The sequence below is a fragment of the Chenopodium album genome, chromosome 15 (genome assembly GCF_948465745.1).
Source record: "Chenopodium album chromosome 15, dcCheAlbu1.1, whole genome shotgun sequence".
Taxonomy (NCBI): domain Eukaryota; kingdom Viridiplantae; phylum Streptophyta; class Magnoliopsida; order Caryophyllales; family Amaranthaceae; genus Chenopodium; species Chenopodium album.
Window position 1 is genome coordinate 30,661,572 of NC_137848.1, and position 22,864 is coordinate 30,684,435.

The 22,864-nt window shown below is 32.3% G+C and overlaps 1 protein-coding gene across 2 annotated transcripts; it reads left to right on the forward strand.

Annotated features, from left to right (window-relative positions):
* The first annotated feature begins 554 nt into the window (after nucleotides 1-554).
* Nucleotides 555-22,730, forward strand: LOC145582128 (uncharacterized). 2 transcript variants are annotated; one of them, XM_081639147.1, is made up of 18 exons: nucleotides 555-996; nucleotides 4,970-5,206; nucleotides 7,037-7,100; nucleotides 11,272-11,401; nucleotides 11,499-11,640; nucleotides 12,876-13,124; nucleotides 13,224-13,308; nucleotides 16,635-16,737; nucleotides 16,990-17,115; nucleotides 17,242-17,355; nucleotides 19,246-19,364; nucleotides 19,792-19,879; nucleotides 19,991-20,083; nucleotides 20,173-20,262; nucleotides 20,371-20,490; nucleotides 20,591-20,682; nucleotides 22,231-22,288; nucleotides 22,389-22,730. In XM_081639147.1, the coding sequence occupies exons 1-18, from the start codon at nucleotides 807-809 to the stop codon at nucleotides 22,464-22,466; spliced, it is 2,178 nt and encodes a 725-aa protein (XP_081495273.1). In that variant the 5' UTR covers nucleotides 555-806; the 3' UTR covers nucleotides 22,467-22,730. The 2 variants fall into 2 exon arrangements, with proteins under 2 accessions (XP_081495273.1, XP_081495274.1); XM_081639148.1 differs by having other exon boundaries at nucleotides 4,975-5,206.
* Nucleotides 22,731-22,864: the final 134 nt, after the last annotated feature.

The following is a 22,864-nucleotide window of genomic DNA, read 5'->3' on the forward strand; positions in this document are numbered from 1 at the left end:
ATTGATAAAATAAAAAAAATTTATTGTATAAATAACCGAAAATTAGAGTTTGTATGAGTTTTTTTTTTCACTTTAATACTCATCCATAGTTATCCGCTCCATCTGTTTCATCCGCGAATGATGGACGGACGAATATGGATGATGGTTGAAGAGGATGACGGATGGATGTGGATGGAGCGATTAGAATAATAGATGGATGCAGGTGAAACTCCACCTAATTCGAATCTGATCCACATCCATCTCTATGTAAAATACCGTTAACTCGAGCAACAACAGGATGATGTCTAAGGTATAGTACTGTTCAAATTATTTACAAAAAAACAATGATATACAAAATATGATTATCTTGATGATTAATGTAAAATTTGTTATATACACCCGGGTGTACCATATATCCAACTAATCCAAGGTTAGTGTTTGCTCTTTATTTGATGATTAAATAAAAAAAAACCATCATCAAAATAAGAACAAAATACTTATGGGTGTACGGTACACCCGAGTATATATAAGAGCTCTTTGATCAAGAGTAACCGAAAACCTATGTGCTACAAAATATGATGAAATCTGTTCTTGATCTGCTTCAACATTTTTTCCTCAACTCACTCTTCCTTGTCATTCACTCTCCCATTCTTTCTTTCGCATTCTTCTCCTTCTAATCTCCCCTCAATCTCCACACCTCAATCTCTTACTCCATTCTCTTCCTTGCAATGTAATTCAATTCCTCCTGCCTTACCAATTTGATTGATTCACCGAGTTGCATTGATTGATTCTAACCAATTTGACTGGTTAATTGTGATCCAATTCAAATGGGTTCCGTACCATCTACGCCGCGTAACGCTAGTGTTGTACCGCAGGATACGGTTGAGTATGTCATCGCTACTTTTGTCGGTGAGAAATCGTTTCCTCTTACCTCTGAATTTTGGCACAAATTGCTTGAATTACCCCTTCAATTCCATTGGCCTCCTGATCGTGTTCGTCAAGCATGCGACTCTTTGGGTTAGTTAATTTTTTGTGCATTTGATTAAATTTGATTTTGAGGTTGTTTTTATATGCATTTTAACTTGATTTGTTATCACATTGTTGTAGATTGCTTTGTTATTTGATTATATGTTTGAGATTGAATTCAATTTGGGGAATATTTTGTGGGTTTTTTAATTAGCAGGGTTTTAGAGTTGAATTTGATTGATGTTGGGTTTGGGAGATTGTGTATAGCTAGTAACTTTGAAACTTGGGCTATTCAATTTACCTCAAATACTCGTATCGGATCATCAATGTTTTGACATGGGTATGGACTCTTGGGCACTCAATTTGGGCTGAAATCATGGAAAATTTCCACGAAATAGCCAGTTTGGAGTGGTTATTGTGCATGTCAAGAATACACAAATGTTGAGTAACATAGGTTAGTAGTATTGATTTAAGGGGTGTTTCTATTTGTTTTAGATGTTGGAAATGGAATGGATTGTAATGGAAACAGATTAGAATTGGAAACAGTACTGATAACCATTACATTTGAGATTGTATGAAATATATACATTTTCTTATAAAAACCAAATACTGCTGCAAATTGTTGTCATTGATAAGTACATCCGTCTTATATTAAGCTAGTAGTAGATATTGTGGATATGTATATTATGAAGATTTTGAAATAGGTAAGCAGTTTAAAAATATGCTGGTTAAGTAAGAGAGATGGAGAAAAAGGTGGTTATGTGTAAGAAAAAGGTATGTAAAGTAGGAGAGAAAGATGAAAGAGATGTAAACACAAAGATAGGACCTCAATGAAAAGTGAGTAGAACAAAGAGCAAATAGAGGTAGTATATTCTATTACAATAATTACTGTAATGCTGCTAAGTTAATGCAAATGGACATTTTAGATCTATGTTTATGGAATCAAAAGGCAGCTGTTTGAACATAACATTGATAAATACAAAGAGGAATATTATCCACCTGGTTAAAAAATTGAAATCAAAATCAACGTTAAGGAGTGACGGTGTTATGGTTGCCATTTGCAGAGGAGAAAGAAATCTAAATCATGATAAACCGAAACAATGAAGAAAAGTGAGCTAGGGGGCTTTTATGTTTCCAAGTACTCGAAAGCAATTCAGAATACTTGCAATACTTTCTATTTTGGCATGTGCCCACTATTAATTTATTGAATCTCTTTCCTACTAACCCTACTTGTAATCTTTTTTTTTTTTTTTTTTTTTTTTTTTTTTTTTTTGTTTCTCTTTCCAACAAACAATTAAATATACCCCCATTTACCCCACTTGCACAATATAATATCACGTTCCATTTACTATCCACTTTTTTTTCTTAAACCACAAGCAAACATAAGTGTTGAAAGTATATAGACATGAAATGAGTGACAGCATAATATGTGACTGAAGTAAATTTTTCACCGCCAAAGATTGTAGGGTAACAATTGAAGACAATTTGTTATCTGCTAATAGCGGATTGGAATATTTCTTTTACCTAACCAGTCAAAAAGTAGCAACATTTCTTATGTTAATTTGTTTCCGAGCGTGAAAAAGGGAAATCACACACTTTTATTAGTAGTATTTTAATTCCTTTCCCTGCCTTGCAAAATGTTATGAGCTATGTTATATGAACTCTTCATTTCATCTCAAATACCCACGTTAGACCCTTGACACTCAGACATGGGTATGACACTTGGACACATCACTTTTGGCTCAAAACCATGGATTTTTTTTCACAAAATAGCCTAGTCGGACGCTTGGACACATATCCGTGTCGGACATGGGTACCCGAGTCCATGTGACATACATATGAGTAATGGTTAGGTTTAATTTTTGATTAGCTGATGAAGGCATTTTTTATGATACTTGACACCTCTGTCCTATGTTTAGGTTCTCTGTAGGTTTCTCCCTGGTTCTTATATTGGATTAACTTTGATTATGTACTTGTATATATGTTTAAGGATTTGTAGTGGTGTGTGCTTCAATGTAGTCAAGAGCTTTGTTGCTTGCTCGTTTTTGGAATCCTATGACCTTCAGATGCTTTTCATTTTTCATAGTTATGCATTCATGAGTGGCTAAGTGACTTCAGTGATATAGAGGTAAAAAAAGAGCAGATTAGAAGCCGAAAATTGGAGAATCAAGGGTGAGTTTATGTATATAAGAATGGATATGAGGTCACTATCTAAATCTTGACAAAATCGCCACCTATCTAATTTTATTTTTTTTTATTTTTATTTTCCCTACCATAATACAGATTCCCAGTCGTCCAGTCTAATCTCTGAAGGCCTTGAAAACCACCAAACATGAACAAAGATTTAGAATACTAAACAAATTTTCTTATAGGTTGAAATTTTATAGAAGTTTTGTATTCAAGTGTGACCACACAACCAATCTAAAGTAAGGGTTTCTCTACTATCTTCGCCATTAGCTTAAGTTCCTCCCACTATATGACTACCCATGCTTAAAGCTTTTAAGGAAGAAACAATGATTCCTTTTAGTGAAATCCTTAACTTTTTTGTGATAAGTATGCCCCAAGTATAGTAGTATACTTAAGGTTACCAACTAATCAACTATACTGGAAGAGTAAGCTTGTTGAAATTGGCACAAGTTAAGATATTAGCATTTCACGATTCATTTTTTAAACTTTTCCAGTTATTGAAACAATTAGAGTGGCAATAAGGACAAATCATCTTATTTGCTGGCTTCTGGTCATTGCATTGGTACTTTGCTGTACAAGAACACTAATTTGCACAGAATTTATGTGCATGGAAACTCATGGATCCAGTCACAAATGTGTGGCAACTTCCTTCTGGCTTTAAAGGTTGCATACAATTCTAGAAGTTGCACAGACATCAATGACTGGATCAGTTAGTCTCTGTGAGAATTTTATTTCCAAAAATAAATTATTGTTTTTAAAAAAAAAGAAAACATCTACATCAAAACTGGATGACAATTTCTGGAGTTCTTATAGATAATACATCACCACATCAATTATTATTAATCTGATGACAACTCCATCACTATTTGTGTGAGAACCCAAGCCCATATCCATGATCCAACTCATGTATAGGATATCTTGCTTGTCCACTGATTGGTGTTTGAAACATGGAGAAAAGTTTCTCCAAACTCCAAAAGATATACATTATTGGGGATTCTCATATAATGAGAAATTATTACTGCCATTGTCATAATCAATCCTTGAACCCCTACCATTGTTTTCATAGATACTTTGTCTGAAGCTCACACTTATGTGGCCTTATATAATTGCTGTTGTTGGGGTTGCTAGGTTATTGCTTATATGGGCCTGGCAGAAGGCACACAGTTTTTTTACCAAGACCCTAGTTTGTAGGTGGTTTTCAAAGTACTGATTTTAAATTTGAGGAGGTCTTTCTTTCTTTTTCCTAAATATGAAAGTATGACTTGGATGATCAATGTAAGTCTTGACTTTTGAGGAATCCAGAAACTCTGAATTACATATTTGCAATAAAATTTAGTTTATTTGATATGTGTTTGCCAAGAGATTGATCTTGGAGATCACAAAAGGTCTATTATGATGTTTATAGGGGAATAAGGGAGTACTTGGGTCTTCTTAGGATGTTTTCAAGGTTTCACGGAGTAGATGGAAGGGAGCTTGATTTTTATTTCGGAAAAAAAGGATGGCTTCAAGTGAGACTATTCTTCTTGTTGTTTTTTTTTAATAACTGTTAAGTTTCTAAACTGGTAGATGTGAAAGTTGGTTTCAGCAGCTATAATTATTGAGGATCTCAAAAGTCAATTAGTAGTCGAGATCACTATATCCATAGTACCTTTTTTTTTTTTTTTTTAATTTTTTATTCTGTACACTTTTCACTGTTTTAGATACAGTTAGCTGTATTTTTTCAGTATCCTGACTACCCCACCCTTATGTATTACACATTCACACTGAGTACGTGGTATGAGTTAAAATGATTGCTTACTGGCTCAGTCTTTGTTTTTTGACCTCCCTGTTCATGCAGCGCAGAACAACTATTACACAAGGCATCTTGCGAAACTCTTGATCCACTTATCATATTGTTTGCAAGATTGTATTTCATGCCCTGGTGCTCCATCCATTACCTTTACGAAGGCTCTGAATGCTGCCTACTTATCTTCAGTTTTTCTGACACATACAATAGAAAATAGCAAGACTGGAAACTTTGAGGAATTACATCTTTCCCTGGTTGATCACGAGGTACCAAGTGGATTGCCTAAAGGTAATTATATAGTGTGCTGGGTTTGGGTACAAGATGTTTAGTGACTGGTACCTTTTATGCATTGAATGTGTTGTGTGAAAACATCTGTGTTATTTGTCATGTAATTTCTTACTTTTTATGTGAAATTCTTGCATTGGTTTCCAAGAGTGGCCTAGTATATTTATGTTTCCTCCTCTCCCCTCCCACCCCCAGAAAGAGAACTTTACTTATTATTTATTAAAGATTTAAAGTGTACTTTAATCGCAAATGATTTTTGTACTTATTTGTATTGGCATATAATTGATTAAAATTTTTGTAGATGCTAGTGATATGACATAGAAAATTGCTTGTTCTTGTATGGAGGTCCTTAAATATAATGAAGTTGTATTAATATTTATTTTCTAATATGCTATTTAAGCAAATCAAAAAGGTATTAGGACGTTCTCTACATTTACTACTTCCATGAGGATGCATAATTTGGCATATTGCCTTTGTTATCTACTACATTTTTAAGAAAGGGTGACCACTTCTATATAATTTTAAGATTAATACATAAATTTCATTCTGAAGTGTTACTCCGTATCATTTAATAGTTGGCTTGCTGGTGGCAGATGCTGATAATTTCCTGATAGACTAAATTGCTTGAGGAATGTGTTCCTCTGTTACAAAATAATATAAGGGATTTTAATCACTTTATACACATTTCCTAAAAAAATATAAAAATTAAAATTATAATAAAAAGTAAAAAACACATTAGTTAATTCAATTTTAGAATAATAATATCAATAATCTGGCACTAGTGTTTTCAAGAAATATAATGTACCTTTGATATTATAGAATGGCTTGTATTTTAAATAAAATAATAAAAGGCCAAAATGACTTACATTTGAAAGTGGAGGTAGTAATTTATAGTCATTATAGAAAGAAGCTGCAACTACCTGGCTTGATATCTGTCAATTAGATCGAGTTCTAGCATAAATACGTAACGTGTAAGGTAGGAAACAAAGGCGCACACATAGGTTCTGTGGAAGCAACCTCAATTAAAAAAAAAAAATGTTCTTTTAGCAAATTTTAAATGTAGACTTGTACACAATTGATGCCTGCAACTTTTGAAATAACTTATCAGAGTGACTGTTATTTCCCTAGTAGCTTTGTGTTATTATATCTTATGTTAGTGAATTTATGATTATGGCTCTCCTTATAACCTTAATTTGATAGATTACTTGCAAAAGAAAGGACTATAAATGGTGCCTGAGGCTGGCCTTTTTATCCTGAAACAGTTAGAGGCATCTTTTGAATATTTTGATTTGTTCCTTTGTGCCTCAGGGGAACTTTTCCCTTTTCAGTGATCCAGATGGACTCAGTAGCTGCTGTACCATTTCAATAGCTCTGTGGGAAAGCTGTTACAATTTTTGAAGTTAGTTTATATAATATTACGTCCCAGTTCTAATGCTTGAAAGTTTGGAATCAGTACCAACACTGCTACTGTGATTATTCTGTGCTTTACATGCTGTAATTTGTTTAACTACATCTCATTTATCTTTTCTATTTGGACTATGAAGATCTATTTTCAATTCCTTAGGCTGGCATTGGGGAACTATCTTTATTCACCCTCTTCTCTGTTCTAGTTTATTATTGTTTTAGTTGCTTGCTTACTCTGGAGCCATCTGTGGGCCACTTGAACATTATGATGTCGCTAAATGGTGAAGGAATTATGTTTAAGTTTTATTTCCTTGACGTTTTGCAATGAATGTGGATGCTACTTTTTAAATGTGATTTGTGTTGACATCACCCCACTCCCCAAAAAAATTGAGAATTGTAGGTTTACTAATTTTTCTTCCTGATGTGCAGATCAAAGTGTTGAAAATATCATCATCTGCAGTGTACTTAGCTTTATTGGCACAGTTGAGGCTAGGTATGGAAGTTGAAATCAAAATTTCTTATTATTAGGACAAAATTTAAGCCCATGCCAGTTTTTTATTATCTAGAATTTTGTATACTTGTCTCTTGTGGTCTCTTCATCTATTTAGTTTTTCTTCTTTCCTCTTCTTTTCTTTTCTTACAAATCAAGGTAGATTCTTTTAAATAATAACTAGGTGTGAAGCCCGTGCGTGCACGGCTTTATTTTTAATATTATTTTAGATTTGTTTCGATATTTATTATTATTATTATTATATTAACAAAAATTATATAAAAAAAAAAAAAAAACCAATGTGTGCTTCAAATAGAATTCTCTCTTCTACACATCTATGCAGAGTACTCTATTCTTTTTTTTGTAGTTTTGATTTATGTATCTTGTGTCTCCTGTGAATGACGCTGACAGGATTATCCTATTCCCTTTTTCAGCCCTAAATATGTAGTGTGTAGAGTATATCGTTTCTTTGTAATTCTGGTACATATTTCTTGTACCTCCGATCAATGACGATGACAAGATTAATTTTTTTCCATCTCCAACCTTAGTTGTATCTTTGTTTACCATTGCATCCTCGAAGATATTACAAATATTGCATCCTCGAAGGTATTATAAATTTCACTTTGTGTAGCCATGAATCTTGGGATCTCCGATTATGAAAAGAAACAATTAATATTTTTCTATGTATTGTGAATTAAATTAAGGCCTATTTATAAGGAAATACAATACATCATATCTTCTCTACATAAATCTTATCATTCTTTATAAAATCCTTTTTAATTGTTATCCATATCAATGTTGTTTTTATTAACGACACCAATCACATGAATATGCCATGGTAATTTATCTTGTTAATTTAAAATTTTATCATTTTTTTAGTTACTATCTATATGAATAATTTTTTTTTAATTTATTTTTTGTTTTTATACCTATTACATTTTTTACGTGATTTTGGATATTTGGGATAACAATAATCATATATTATGATTTTTTGTAATTATGTTTTTTTTTTTTAATATCACTTTTTTGAAAGTCGGTGAAACTTGCTAAAAGGATTAACATATTTTATTTCAAATAATTAGATAAATCATTAAATTAGTATGATAATTTTTTTTTTTTTTTTTTTTTTTTTTTTTTTTTTTTTTTTTTTGGTATAGTTCTTTGAACCGTGGAAAGATAATGGTAGGATAGAATTAATAAATTTTTAAAGGATTAACATATTTTATTTGAAATACTTAGATAAATCATTAAATTAGTATGATAATTTTAATTTTTCATTTTATTATTTTTATTTCGTCCTACGTGGCACACATAAATATGTGACGCTCTAATTTTTTATTTTTTTTAAATAACAAAATCATACGTGGCTCTCTAAAATCTCCGGGAAAAACTCCCCTTTATATATATATATTAGATTTATCTGGATATGAATCTTCTTAAAGCAAAAGACAATCATTTCCTTATGTGGCTCAAAAAAATTTCTTTTAATTTAATTCTATGATCTCATTTGTTAGTTTTAGGTAATTGCTTATATGTCACTTAAATAAAAATTTTATTCACTAGCGTTGTATGTGGTTATCCTAATGCTCTAACTCAAAACAAATAAAACCAAATCTTTAATGTATAATATGTTTTATCCTTTCTATTCTTAGATTGTTTCTTTAAAATTTCATGAAAATTAATGAGAATCAGTATGCTTTTGCAATAGATTGTTCTATGATCTAACTTTTGTCATGAAAAGATTTACAAAGTTTTAAACATGGTAGAGGTAAAGCAAAACAAAACTCAGAACATTTTTTAAGGAACTATCAAACAATACCTTTGACTACTTTAAGGAGAAAAAACCTAAATCTTCCTTCCTTCCATGGCAAAAAATATACGGAGTAATTATAATTATTTTAATTTGCATACCATAAAATATTAAAATAATGAAATCCCCTACAATATTTGGAGTTAATTGCTTATACTTCCTTTGTTATAAAATAATTGCAACATTTATTGATTTGGAATGTTTCAAAATTATTGCAACATTTTTTTAACTAACTTTTACAACATTTTACACATTACACCTACTTTATTCATACTTGGCCCACTCTTTCTCTCTTCTTTCCTCTCTATCTTCCTTAATATATACTTCCTCCGTTTCTTTATACTTGCAACACTTTCCTAAAATGGAAATGTCACAATATTTGCAACACACTATAATTAGAAAGGTTTTTTTTTTTGTTAAAAGTTGAACTATGAGCAACTCTAATGGCAAGCTAATTTGACTATTAGCTTGTCATGCCACATAAGTTTTTAACCTAATTATCATTTTAGCTACTTTTTGCTCCAATGGCAAGCTATTAGCTTAATAGTAATTGTTGGATAGAAAATACATGGAAAGGGCTTAATTGGTGCAATGAGCATTTTATTTTGGCAAGTTTAATCCTCAAGCAAATTAGCTTGGCAAAGCTAATTTGCTTAGCCAAGCTAATTGAGTTTTCTAGCTCCAATGGTCAAGCTATTAGCTAGGGAATTAATAAAATTACAAGCAAGTCCCTATCTACAACCATTGGAGTTGCTCTATTTTCCTTATTTTAAGCACATGGCCCACTAAATTTAGTAAATTATACTCCTAACCATCTTTCGCCCTCATTTTAAGTGTAATAAATCTTATGAGCCCCACTTTTCTTAAATATCGTGAAAAAGTGTGTGTTGCAAGTATAAAGAAATGGAGGAAGTACTTTTTTCTTTTCCAAAATATTGCAACATGGGTGTGGGACACATATTTTTATAAGAGGAGAGAGATAGAGAGGAATAAAGATAGGGACCCATGTGTTGAGGAGAGAGAATGAGAGAAAACATGTGCAAATAGAGAAATATTGCAATATTTGTGGAACTTCCTAAATGGTAATTGTTGTAATATTTGTGGAATAGAGGAAGTACCGTTTACTTTAAACTTTTTCCCCTCTATCTTGTATTAAATAATGTGTCAAACCCCAAGTGTTGCAATTTTAGTAAAATAGAGGAAATACAAAAGAATACGAAGTAATTTTTTATTTTATATATTAATTTATAGTCCTCGGACATCATTTGTCGGTTTTAACTTATGTCACACTTGGATTTTTTTATGTTTATAATTATATAAGTTTTATTTATTTAGGGCTTGTTTGACATCATTTTTGGTTTTCAGTTTCCTGTTTTTTTTTAAAACCAAAAACCAAAAAAAGGAAACAAGAAAAAGGCGTTTTCACTTTTCTGTTGTCAGTTTTCAAAATTATCATGATTGATAATTTTTTATTCATTATGGGACATATATCATATACTTTTAAAAAACAAAAAACCAAAAAAACAGAAAACCACAGCAATGCCAAACGAACCCTTATTTATTTATTTATTTTTTTAAATTTGTCAAATACTCTTTCCATCCCTTTTTAGTCGAAAGACTTTGACCAACACAATGTTTTAGGCATATTTTATTGAATTTTTATTTTTAATGTAGGAAACGTAGCGGATTATATGTAGGTGTGGGTATTAGGGTATTTTTTTTTAATAGTATGTGGATGATGGGTCTTTTTTTTTTCAAATTTTTTTTACTATATTAATTTATAGTTATTTGTGCATAGTGGGTCCCTTTTTATATCGTACGGTTCCTTATGATGATTCATGTTAGCCGAAATTATTTGGGGACTAAGGCTTTGTTGCTGTTGTTGTATTATTTTATAGATAGTGCCTTAGTGGATAGTGGGTCCAAAGTGAAGTGAGAGAGAAAAAATGAGTGTGTCCATGCCATATATGGAAAGAAAGAAAAGTGTGTTAAAATGTTAAATAATTAAGGATGGATGATTATATGGAAAAAGATAAACTTTATTTATTTTTTATTGATTTAGAATGTAAAAATGTCATTCATTAGTTTTATTCTGTTTATCGATAACAAAAGATAAATTTTATATGTTTTGATGTGATTAATTTACAGTCGCATATCCCATTTGTTGATTTTTACTTATGTGTGACCCCTTAATTATTCAATTCTAAAGTTATATATAATCTATTTAACCATTCGTCTGATTTTAATTATTGCTTATGAGGCACTCCAAATGTTACCATAAAATGCCTCCTTAATATTTATACATTAAATAATTGTTTCCATAAGTCCATCATCGTCCTGATACTGCTTCACTTGGAATGCTAGTCCTCACACATACCAGCTTCACTGTGAACTGCTTAACTTCATGATGGCCGCCATGTCGACTCAGCTTCTGTCTGGCCCATCATCAGGACCAAAGGATTTCCATCCATTTCTAGATGCTATTATGTCTCAGGTGATGGGAATAGCAATTGCTTCTCAGTTTTAACGTGATAGTCTAAGTCCCTAGCTCTCTTACAATTTAATCATGTACTTAATATCTAAAATTTCAGGAAGCTTCTCTGGTTGCATCGGTGGTTTCTAAGCTGCTGGTAAATTTTATTTCCCAACCACGGAGTGGCTTCAGCGGTGCATCTTACTCTACCTTTGAAGGGAGTCAGTCTGGTGTCTTACAAAAAGTTGGATCAGCTGCTGGTAAAGCTGTCTTTAATGCATATATCTCCTCTACTTATTTCTTACAATGGTATTTCTTATGACTAATTAACCCCTGCTTAGAGCATAACTAGGAAATTTTTGATTGGCAGTGACGATGTTGCTTTCTTTTTTCTTATTTGAACTCAATATAGATTGCTTTGGTTGTTTTTATTGATATATTACAATACATAATTAGACTAAGTGCACGTAATTGCTCATTTAAATTGCTTGTTTGTAGTGCGTGTTTGTTGAACGAAACTTCATGATTTGTCTCTTCAAGTAGACATATCAGTACGTCACTTCCTGTAATTAGATTTTTCAACAGCTTTTGTCAAGTCTCACTTCTTCATTGTAAAGCTCCTAAGTATCAATTGCAGATTGGGATATGTTATATCCACTGCAAGCCTGATGTCGTCTAATAGCAGTTTACCACAAATTAAATGTTATATTTGATGAAATAAACCTAATATACAAGCCATCATCTCTGATGCCAACGGCAGTACCCGTGTTTATAATGCAGCAACTTTTAATCTTAGTCTTAGTAGAGTAGTGTCTGGGCTTCTGGGGGAAGAATTTTAATTGTCTGTCCACTAATATTATTCTATAAGGATAATGTAATTGATTTATTGCTGCCAATTGTATTGCTAGTTTTTATTGGTGCTGATCTCCTTTTGATTCAATTTGTTTAAGATTTGTGAAGTTGACTTAATTACATAATTTGAGTTTTTATGTTTGAAGTTGATAAAGTTGTAAGATATTGAAATTCAGGGTAGTCAATATATTTGGATAGATTTTTTAGCAAACATGTCATCAACTGTGCCACCAAAGCAAGATGCTTTAAGTTTGAGGAAGTTCCGTGTGAAACTTTGTGATTGAATTATTCTGCACAAATTGAAAGTTCACTCTGACGATAGAGAGGTGGTTAAGAATCCTTTTTTTTTTTTTTTTTTTTTACTGATCTATCTTTAGTTTGGATTTTGAAACATCTGTAGATGTTGTCTAAGCCCACTTACCAAAAATCATGTATGTACATTGTAACCTCTGTTGACGATACTCATCAAAGATTCATGATTTAGTAAAGAAGTTATAATGTAGGCCGCTTTCCAAAAATTATTTACTTTTGAACTGTCATCCTACGCTTGAAAGGTTAATTTCTCTATTCTTTACCTTCTACCCTGCTTTTGTACCATCATTTGTTGTTAAGCTGTGCTGACATTTTTGCATTGCATTTGCAGCTAATTTTGTGTTATTTCCACTCAATCTCATTGTTGGTTCAAACAATGAAGCTTCCAAAAGTCTGTTGGCACAGAACAGTCTTCATATACTTCTTATTCTTGTACATTTTCGTAAATGTGCTGTTACTGATGATTCCATTATTGGTAAAAATGATGGTAATGGTGCTTCAGATGCTTTGCTTAAAGAAAAGACATATTTTTGTGAAAATCCTTTTTGCAAGGCTTTAGAAAACGCAAGGGATGTTGAATGTAAGTGCTTCGGTTTATATTCTTCCTTCCAATTTTATTATTTTATTTATTTTTTTTTTTTTTTTTTGGGGGGTGGTTTGAATAGTCATCTTTTTACAGTTGATCGGCTTGATGTTGAGGGGAATGCTCACAGTGGCCCACTTGCAAGGGTACCCTTTGCCTCTCTTTATGATACTTTAGGAATGTGAGTGTCTTTTTTCTACTAATAATTCATAATAATGATATCTATTTCACTTGATTTATTCATTACACATTTTTTTTTTCCGTCAAACTCTACTGTACTTTAGGAATTCGAGTGTCCGACTCCTTTTTGGCTTCCCTGTAGCTCAAACCTCGTCCCCACATTTTGCAGATCTATTCATTGTCCTCTCCTTTTTTTTTTTTTTTTTTTTTTTTTTTTTTTTTTTTTTTTTTTTTTTATGATGCAGACAGTTGTGTGGAAGAATTCCTGAAATTCTTTTGATATTATAGATTGCTAGTTATAACTTATAAGGATAGAAAAATGGGGTGAGGGAATGTATGACTTTATATTTGGCTGGGTTGGAGATATACTTTTAAAGGTGTAATACATTTTCCTTAAATTGGGGTTAATAGCTACCCAGCCCCCTCTGCTGGAGTAACTTTTCCCCTTAACAATTGCTTTCATGTCTCTGGAGTCTGTCATCTAACTTTGCAATTCAGTTCTTTAACCATTTCAGCTCCATCTATCTCCCCTCTGTATTTCTGACTTTCTTCGACCTCCCTAGGCTCCATTTCAATCTCCATCCCCTTTCCTTAATTAACAGCCTCACAAAACCATTAACCACCTGCATTCCCTTTCACTTCTACCTTGTTCCTTCCCTTCCCTAAGTGCATCTTATGAACACCACCTCATCTCAATTTCCAATGAGATTTTCTACGGCCTTGAGGGCATAGTCAATTCTTATAGCTGGTAAAAGGCAATGAATTTTACGTGATCTTTCTTTTTCTACCTTCCAACCTCTCAAATCAGATAATTAATATTAAACCTTCCTTTATGATGATTTTTAAGGAAAATATGCCAAAAACCTCCTTTAAAAACTTTTTTTTTTTCCTATTCCTGTAAGAAACCACCTTATAAATTTTTTAATTTTTTTTTTTTTTTGTAAGAACACACCTTAATTTAATTTTTAGTTGGAATAACACATCTTGCATTCTGGTGTTGACTTGGTCATATGAGGGTCATTTAATCTCTTAAAACCATCCTCCTTTATTTTCCCCCCTTTTCCAGTTTTCCCTAACCAACACCATTGACATGCTAAATTCGTATTACCTATTAAAAATTACATCTTACAATTCTTTAACTAAAATAGATAGAGAAGTAGGGTCAAATGCCAGGAAAACAATGTTTTTTACTCCTAATTAATTATAAAATTATACTATAACAATAATTAAAATAGGGAGAAATTCAATAATTAGAAAACCTAAGACATAGGTTCACCAATGGACAATAATTAGGGATAAAGCACAACCATCAATAGCTTATGATAATATGATGCAAATTAATCAGACTAACATGCTCTCTCAAATTGGTATTAGTTATAGAAACAGAATTAAAAGGCTCTCTCAATTTATTAATTCCTATGCTACCTTTTGATACTAGCTTCAATATCAAGTTTATATCTTTCGAATGTTAACCTAATATTACGACACTATAACAATTAAACCTGCGTAAGTCTAATTGCGTATAATCAAAATAATTGATAGGAAATTAATATGCAATCATTAAACTTCAAAATGAACAAAAATTCATCCCTTCATATAAATTCACGGATCCCCAAACACTACAATTAAATTACTCATGCATAATTAAATCTAAACTAATCAAGGCGTATAAATTAAACATCAGCAAATAAAAACAATGAATTAAAGAAAGTAAAAAGGGGAAAGATTATACCAAACTATGAATTCAGAATTTGGATTGAAAATAAGAACTAAAAGTAACAAATTATGGGAGAAATTAAAGCACTCAAAGCTTAGAACTAAAATCTAGAAATTAAGTTAAAAAAAACGTGTCTTGAACATTTTAATCAAAGGTATATATCTAAACCCTTAAAATAATCTGGGATTTCATAAACGCGCGCCTGATCGGGCACAAGGCTGCCTGATTAGGCGCGCCTTTTTAATTGCTCATTGATGCTGCGCATTCTCCCGAACTGCCAGTACACACTCGATCGGGCCCGATGACATCTAGCTTGTCTTGGAGCTTCTTTGGATTTGAGCTCTTTAGATTTTGGGCCCAAATGCCTTTTTTGGTCTGTGGCACTTTCTTAGAGCTTTGCACATCTTCACAAATCGAAACCTTAATCACCAAGCCAAATTCATTTAGCTCGGCCTTGGGCTTCAAATTTCTCGGTCATAAAATGCGATCCAACTCCAATGGTTCGTAGTGGCTTGATAAGCTTGAGAATCATCGTAAATTTGCAAATTCCTACAAAATAATACCAACTCTATAAAAATATTAACAAATGCATAGTTGTAATAAAAATAGCTCTGAAAACATGATCACGGGACGAGGGATAAAATCTGTATAATGTGGACTTATCAAACTTCCCCAAGCCAAACCTTTGCTTGTCCTTAAGCAAAGACATAATCAACGAACATATAAATCGATACTTCACCCCTAATATATTTAAAAAAAGTACTACGAATCAAGGTAAATCCGACAAATAAGCATCAAAGTTGACCAATCAAACCCAGCCTACTACCCATCTTCCTTAACAATTGTAAAGAACCGAATAGAATGTACTTATCTTAACATGAATTTTTTATTTTTTATTTTTCAGAGTTGTCAAAGCCAGCCAGCTTTTTTCTTTGTATATATATAACCTTGGGTTGGCAAGAGGAGCTGTAGATTATTTGGTTTTTGTTTATTAATGATGGAAATAGTTAATACATGTCTTGAAAGTTCCTCTTTGCTTTTATATATTTTTTCCTGAATGAAAAGCATTCATTTCTGCAAATCAATCTTTGAAGGGGCATATTAGAGATTGTGTTTTAAATTTCTTAATTTGAGAGGGAGAAAGGAATTTCGACTAACATCCCAAAACAGTAAATAATGACTTTTAAATTAATTTTGGGGAAGGAGGGATACCATACTTTAATGAGAACAGGAGTGCAGCAATCAGTACAACTAGTATATGGTTAATACCTTAAAATTTCTTTTCCTGTCAGTAAAATGACAAGTCTTCCCTGCTAATTTTGAAACAGAGCCTGAAGGTTTCCAGCTCTACTGACAAGTAGCTGGGATTAGTTGATCTGCAGCAACATAAACCTTCAATACCAATGTACATTTTTACTAGATATTGTGTGTATCAAAGGATGATACGATTTCCCTGCTGTCTACTTTGGGCCTTTGCAATCCCTGTTGAAACTTTCCCAGTTTGATTTGAACATGTGTCTCATTTATAAAGCAGTAGCAAATAGTGTGAAAGTTTTCAGCTCTATTGATCATCTGCTGACTATTGTTAATCTGCTGTGCTCCCATTACAGGTGCTTAGCTGATGAAGCTGCTATCCTGCTTCTCTATTCTTTGGTGCATGGGAATGCAGATTTTCTTGAATATGTGTTAGTGCGGACTGATCTCGATACTCTGGTATGATGTAAATCTGGGTTATTCCTTTGTTTTTTTTCTTAACTTTTTTTTTTTTTTTTTATTATTGGTGTTTAAGGGCTTAAACATTTGTTGCTTCAATGTTCTGCTTGATGGATCATGTGATACCATTGACCTGTAACCGTGACTTAGCAAGCTTATATATGTAGTAAATTGCTGAATACTGTATGATGCGAGGGATAAATGCTTCCATGCAGACTAACCTAATTTGCCATTGCTATTGTCTTTATCCAGTTAATGCCTATCTTGGAAATTTTGTATAATGCTCCAAAGAGGACATCAAATCAGATCTACATGCTGTTGATTATTCTGCTTATCCTCAGTCAGGATTCTACTTTCAATGCTAGTGTTCACAAGCTGGTAAGATCCGCCGTCTTGGCTTTGTTTGCTGTCTCCAAGTTTATAGCTTAGCATTATCAAGTTCATAACTAATGTGTATCCTCCTCTTGCTTCTCCCTCTCCCCTCTTCTGTATTTCTTGGAGCAGATGCTACCAAATGTGCCTTGGTATAAGGAACGACGACTGAACTATACATCTCTTGGATCATTGATGGTCATAATACTTATAAGAACTGTGAAATACAACTTATGTAGGCTACAGGTACAATCAATAGTCCATTTTCATCATAGTTGTTTATAAAAGTATATGCACTATCTTATGAACTATTTTTATGCCCTTGCCGGCAAATGCTTGTATTGAGACAGTTAGGCTTAAACAACTTATGTGTGTGTGTGTATATATATATATATATACACTACCTCAGTTTCATATTATTTGCAATGATTTGACATAAAGTAGAGAGTGAAAATGTCTAATCGTTGCAAATAATAATAAGAAAATGTGTTCATGTGTATTAGTAGAAGCATGAATGCTACTCTCCATGTGTAATAATATATATATATATATATATATATATATATACACTTGTGTTCATTTATATATTGCTAGAAACATGTGTTCATTTATGATACTCTCTCCATTTGTATATTGCTACACTAAGTTAGGCATTAAGAAAATGTGGAGTGGGGCAATGGAGTGGAATTTTATAATATAATATGTAGTGGAGTTAGTAGAGCAATATAATAATAAGTTTAGCGATAAATATGAAATTTAGGGCTAATTTTGTTGAGCTTATGAGTACCATGAATCAACAAAAAAGTACTCATAGTCGTCTTAATGTCATGAATGCTAATGTGCTATCATTTGAATTCTAATGGTGTTTCTTTTAAAAATAATTAAAAAACTTAATTTCATGAAAACGAAAAAGGAGTAATAGGGTTAATTTTCTAATGTTTTAATAATCTAATTATTATTAAAATTTGAATGTGAAATATATTATTGTAATTCCACTCATTAACCAAACATCATGATGGAGTTTGGATTTTGAATTCCTACTTCTTCCCAACCATATAATTGGAATTTAATAGTAGGATTTCAAATTGAAGAATTGAAATTAAGCATTTGAAATCAAATTCGGCTTTTTAAACATTACCTAAACCCATTTTTGTGCATTTGTCTAGATCACCTTGCCTGAATTTGAAATTTAGAACAAACAAATACGTGTATATTTAAAGGTTACATCATAGTGGTTGCCATAACATCAAAATGAATAGACCAGCCTAGGAGGAGGGGTAATATAGGTGGTTTGGATTAGCTTGGAGAGGAAGTAAGTGACTTAATTAGAGCTGTGGGAGGTAAGAAATACAGAAAGTGCCTTTATATAGAAAAGATCAGTGAGAAGGAAAACAAGCAGAAAATTTTGATTGAAATTTATTTTACTCTGTATTGCTTTTACTGGGTATCCAGCCTGTTGAAAGTCTGGGATTGTTTATCCCATTTGATGGTAATTGGTCTGAAGTCCCTCGTTTACCCACTGATCTCTGGTGGAGAAAAGGAGAGAAGTTTTTGGCAGTGTTTTGTTTATATTTATATATAATAAAACTAGGCAGACTTCCTAATTCATTGGTTTTGAAATACAGTGATTTTAAGACAAAGAGATAGAAATCAAAGAGTATAGTGAAACTAACCCCTATCCTCAAAGTACCCTAGAATTATTTCCACCAATATTAGGTGAGTAGACCGCAAAGTTTGACAAATTATTGAGTGGTAATTGATTGACGCTGTATCCTCACATTGGTTATTTAACTATTGTGATTGCGTGTTTGGTAATTCTTGGTGCTTTGGTTGCTGGGGAATGATTGTTTTTCATTTTTCTAGAGTGGAGACGTTATGGGATGGGTGTTGTGGTTGTAGGCCTTTTACTTGTAAAGTCTTTGCTCCAATACTTAAGCAACATATTTATTGTAGAAAAGTCTTGCCTGATTGTCATGCTTTCATTTGATAATATAGAGTTTACATGTGCACCCAGTGTGGTCTTGTTATTTCTCACTTTTCATATTCAATGTAGAGAACACTATTGTGAATTTTTATGTATGTAGATACCTTGATCTATTTTGTGTTTTGATTTGTTTGGAGGCTTTTTCCGTGCAGGATGTTTATCTCCACACAAACTGTCTGGCAGCTTTGGCGAATATGGCTCCTCATGTTCATCGTTTGGATGCATATGCATCACAAAGATTAGTCAGCCTATTCCATATGCTTTCTCGCAAGTATATGTTCTTCCTTGATTTCATCTCTTCTTTGATTTTATTAGTGAACTGGCTGTAGTGATGAACTTTTAAATTAGGTGGGTGTATAATAAATATTGTACATCAGGTGTAAAGTTATACTTAAATAATCTTAAGTTCTATCTAGTATCGATAAAATGCTCTCTCCAATATTTTACCATGTAAAAATTATTCCTAATGTATAAAGGTAACTATATTAACCTTTATAAAACATTTCTCTCAAAATCACCTCTTATTGTACACTAAAGATTATAACAAGTTAGAAGTTATTCTGAAAAAAGGTTAAAAGTTTCCCCAAAACTGCTAAAAGGTTGCCCAACTGGCCAGTCTACTGTAAAATTACTGTACACTGGATGTACCTATAAGTTTTTGTGATTTGTATACTTGTTAACATATAAAATGCAACCAGGTACACCAAGTTAGCAGAGCTGCAAAATGATAAGATGCAAATAAATAAAGTAAACTCCACAGAAGGCGACAACATGTTGGAGGATGTGGTAATTGTTGAATTTGTTTGTGACATGGCTCTGTAAATACTTAATATAGCTTGTGCCCGTGATCTGTATGGTACGGTATGGTATGTTGTTAAAAGGGTAAATTTGTCACAGTCCATGGAGCTGCATATTTATACTGATTTCTTGCGGATTGTTCTGGAAATAATAAATGCAATTCTGACGTATGCTCTGCCTCGGAATCCAGAGGTACAGTATACTAGATTGTTAAATCCATAATGAGCAATAATAGTGACTTTACATCTCCTTACCGTTGCAAATTATATGTATCTGTTCAGGTTGTTTATGCAGTGATGCACAGACAGGAGATATTTCAGCCCTTCAGGAATCATCCCAGATTCAATGAACTGCTTGAAAATATATTTACTGTAAGTTTGATGAGTTCGCAAAATTCTTACTTCAGATTTTATTTCAGCTCTTCAGGTGATGGTTCAGTTTCCTATGTGATGCAATGTGATATTCTTTTCATTATCTAGGTTTTAGATTTCTTCAACACTCGAATGGATGCTCAAGAGTTAGATGGTGAGTGGTCTGTGGAAAAGGTGCTTCAGGTTATAACCAACAATTGTAAATCCTGGCGTGGGGAAGGAATGAAGGTCCAATCACAAACATTTTTGTGTTCTTTTTCATTTATCTTCAGAAAACATGTTGAGTACACGTTTTCTGTCAACCCTCACATTTATTTTGTTTCACCAGATGTTCACTCAATTGCGTTTCACTTATGAACAAGAAAGCCACCCTGAAGAGTTCTTCATTCCATATGTGTGGCAGCTTGCTGTAGCTAAATGGTATCCTCTGTCTTTCTAGGATATACTCCTGTTTTCTTTTGTTAGTCCTTTTTGGAATCTTATAGATTCCAATGCAAATAGAATCTGATACTTCATCTACAAATATATTTAAGGAAAAACATACTCTATGGAATTGAAAATTTTTTGTATACACCTGGTTTACACTAATATTAGTGTACATCGAGTAGTATAAGGGTAACTTTTAGCTAATTTTAGGGTAACTTTTTGCCTTTTTTTAGGTAACTTTAAACATAATACAATTTTTATATAAATAGACAACAAGAAAAGTTTTATAAAGGTAATTTAATTATGTCCAGTCACTTATAGTTGATTTTTAGTCATTTAAAATGTGAGTCTTTATTAATAAAGCGTAGATAATTTTTATTTGTATAGGGTTACTTTTATGCATATTAGGGTAACTTTTATTCATTTCAGGGGTAACTTTTGCTCATTTTAGGGTAACTTTATAACGGATGTACAATGTTTTATTGTACATCCGATTTTTTTAAAAGTTTGTCCATGGGATTTTGTTTGATTTTTCTCAATTTGTAGTTTCATAATATCAACTTATTTTAGGAAAAATTTACGTAAGCAGTCCCAAGTATGGCAATGCTGGCGGTCCTAACTTTAGGCGGGATACAATCCTTAACAAAATTTTAACCTGTTTGACCTGTTTGACCTGTTAATAGTGCGTCGTGTTTTGTTTTCGTTAGGCGTAGTAAGTAAAAAAAAGAAAAGAAAAAAAAAAAAAAATCATTCTTCACCACCCTAAACACTTACAACCTCCCATAAGGCCGTGTTTTTTTCACCTTAAAAGAAGTATTATTTAGTAATGGACCACTAAAATTCAACACATAGCAATTTTTAACTGGTTTACCCAGCTATAATAAGATAAAGACTGTTTTAAGGACCCCCTAAAGTTGGGACTGCCATGAGTTCATATTAAGACCATTTAAAGAAGAATGTCTAAGTTAGGACTGGTAGCGTCAATTTCTCCATTAAGTTATTTATTTTTATTTTTTTTAATAATTTGTTTTTGCATATTTATGCTTAAATGTGCGCATTGTAATCTATGCACAAAGAGGAATTGGGCCAACTAAAAGAAACAAGAGAGCCTTCTGGACAAGTATTCTATATCTTAATATCTGAATCGACTGAAATTAATGATTCTGAATTTAAAATACTTAATGGATAGCAAGATCTAGCAGCTCCATATGTTTAGGTGATTTTGTTAAATAGTTGAGCAGGCCTTTTAATAAAAAACGTAAAGATAATAAAAAATTGTCTATAAGAATGCCTATGATTGAAAATTAAAGAACGAAAAGTAAACACAAATTATTTGATTAAGTACAACTATTAATTTAGCATCATGTACATAATTCTAGTGTTTGTGTCATCTTAAAATCTTAGCATGTTAACTGCAAGTCTGAGTTTTTCATTTTCTTTGTGAAAACTTACAGAAAAGGTGATCCAGGTACTCAAACATTAATTTTTGCTGTCAAGTATTTGCTATGTATTATCATACTAACTTGGCAATATGTCCTGCAGTGGATTTGCTTTCAGTCCCAGCAAAATAAACTTGTTTTCAGTTGATTTGCCTAGAGAGGTAAACTTTCTGCAAAATGTAGGCAAAAAAAGAAGAAAATATAAAATTCTTTCAATTTCACCCGTCATGTGAGATATTTAACACAATTTTCTTGGTGCAGACTGCTTATAGCGGTGAAGGAGATCATAAAAGTCGCGATGGAGAGTTGAGTGTGCAGGAAGTTGAGTTTGACCCTTAGCGGATGAAGACTAGGGGTTTACATTTTGAAGTGATATTATACGAATGTAAATATAGATGTATTAGCAGAGAATGTGTAATTCTTCTTATTCTTTCTGTCCATATGTTGGAGTAATGTAAAGGGCCTTTCTATAGTATGGCATATGTGAATGATGCTATGTAATATTTCTTAAAGAATAAATGCTCTCAAATATAAGCGTAACTAATTTTTGGTTCAATAAGTGTTCGGGAGCTGTATTTTATCATTCTATATCAGGGCCTAGTTTTACAATTGAATGTTGGGTAGTTCAATTTGCTAAAAAATAAAAAATAAAATAAACTATGCCGCCATTTCACAGCAGCTGAAAAGTACGAAAATGGCCTATATTATTGCATATTGCATACACTGCTTGACCCTAA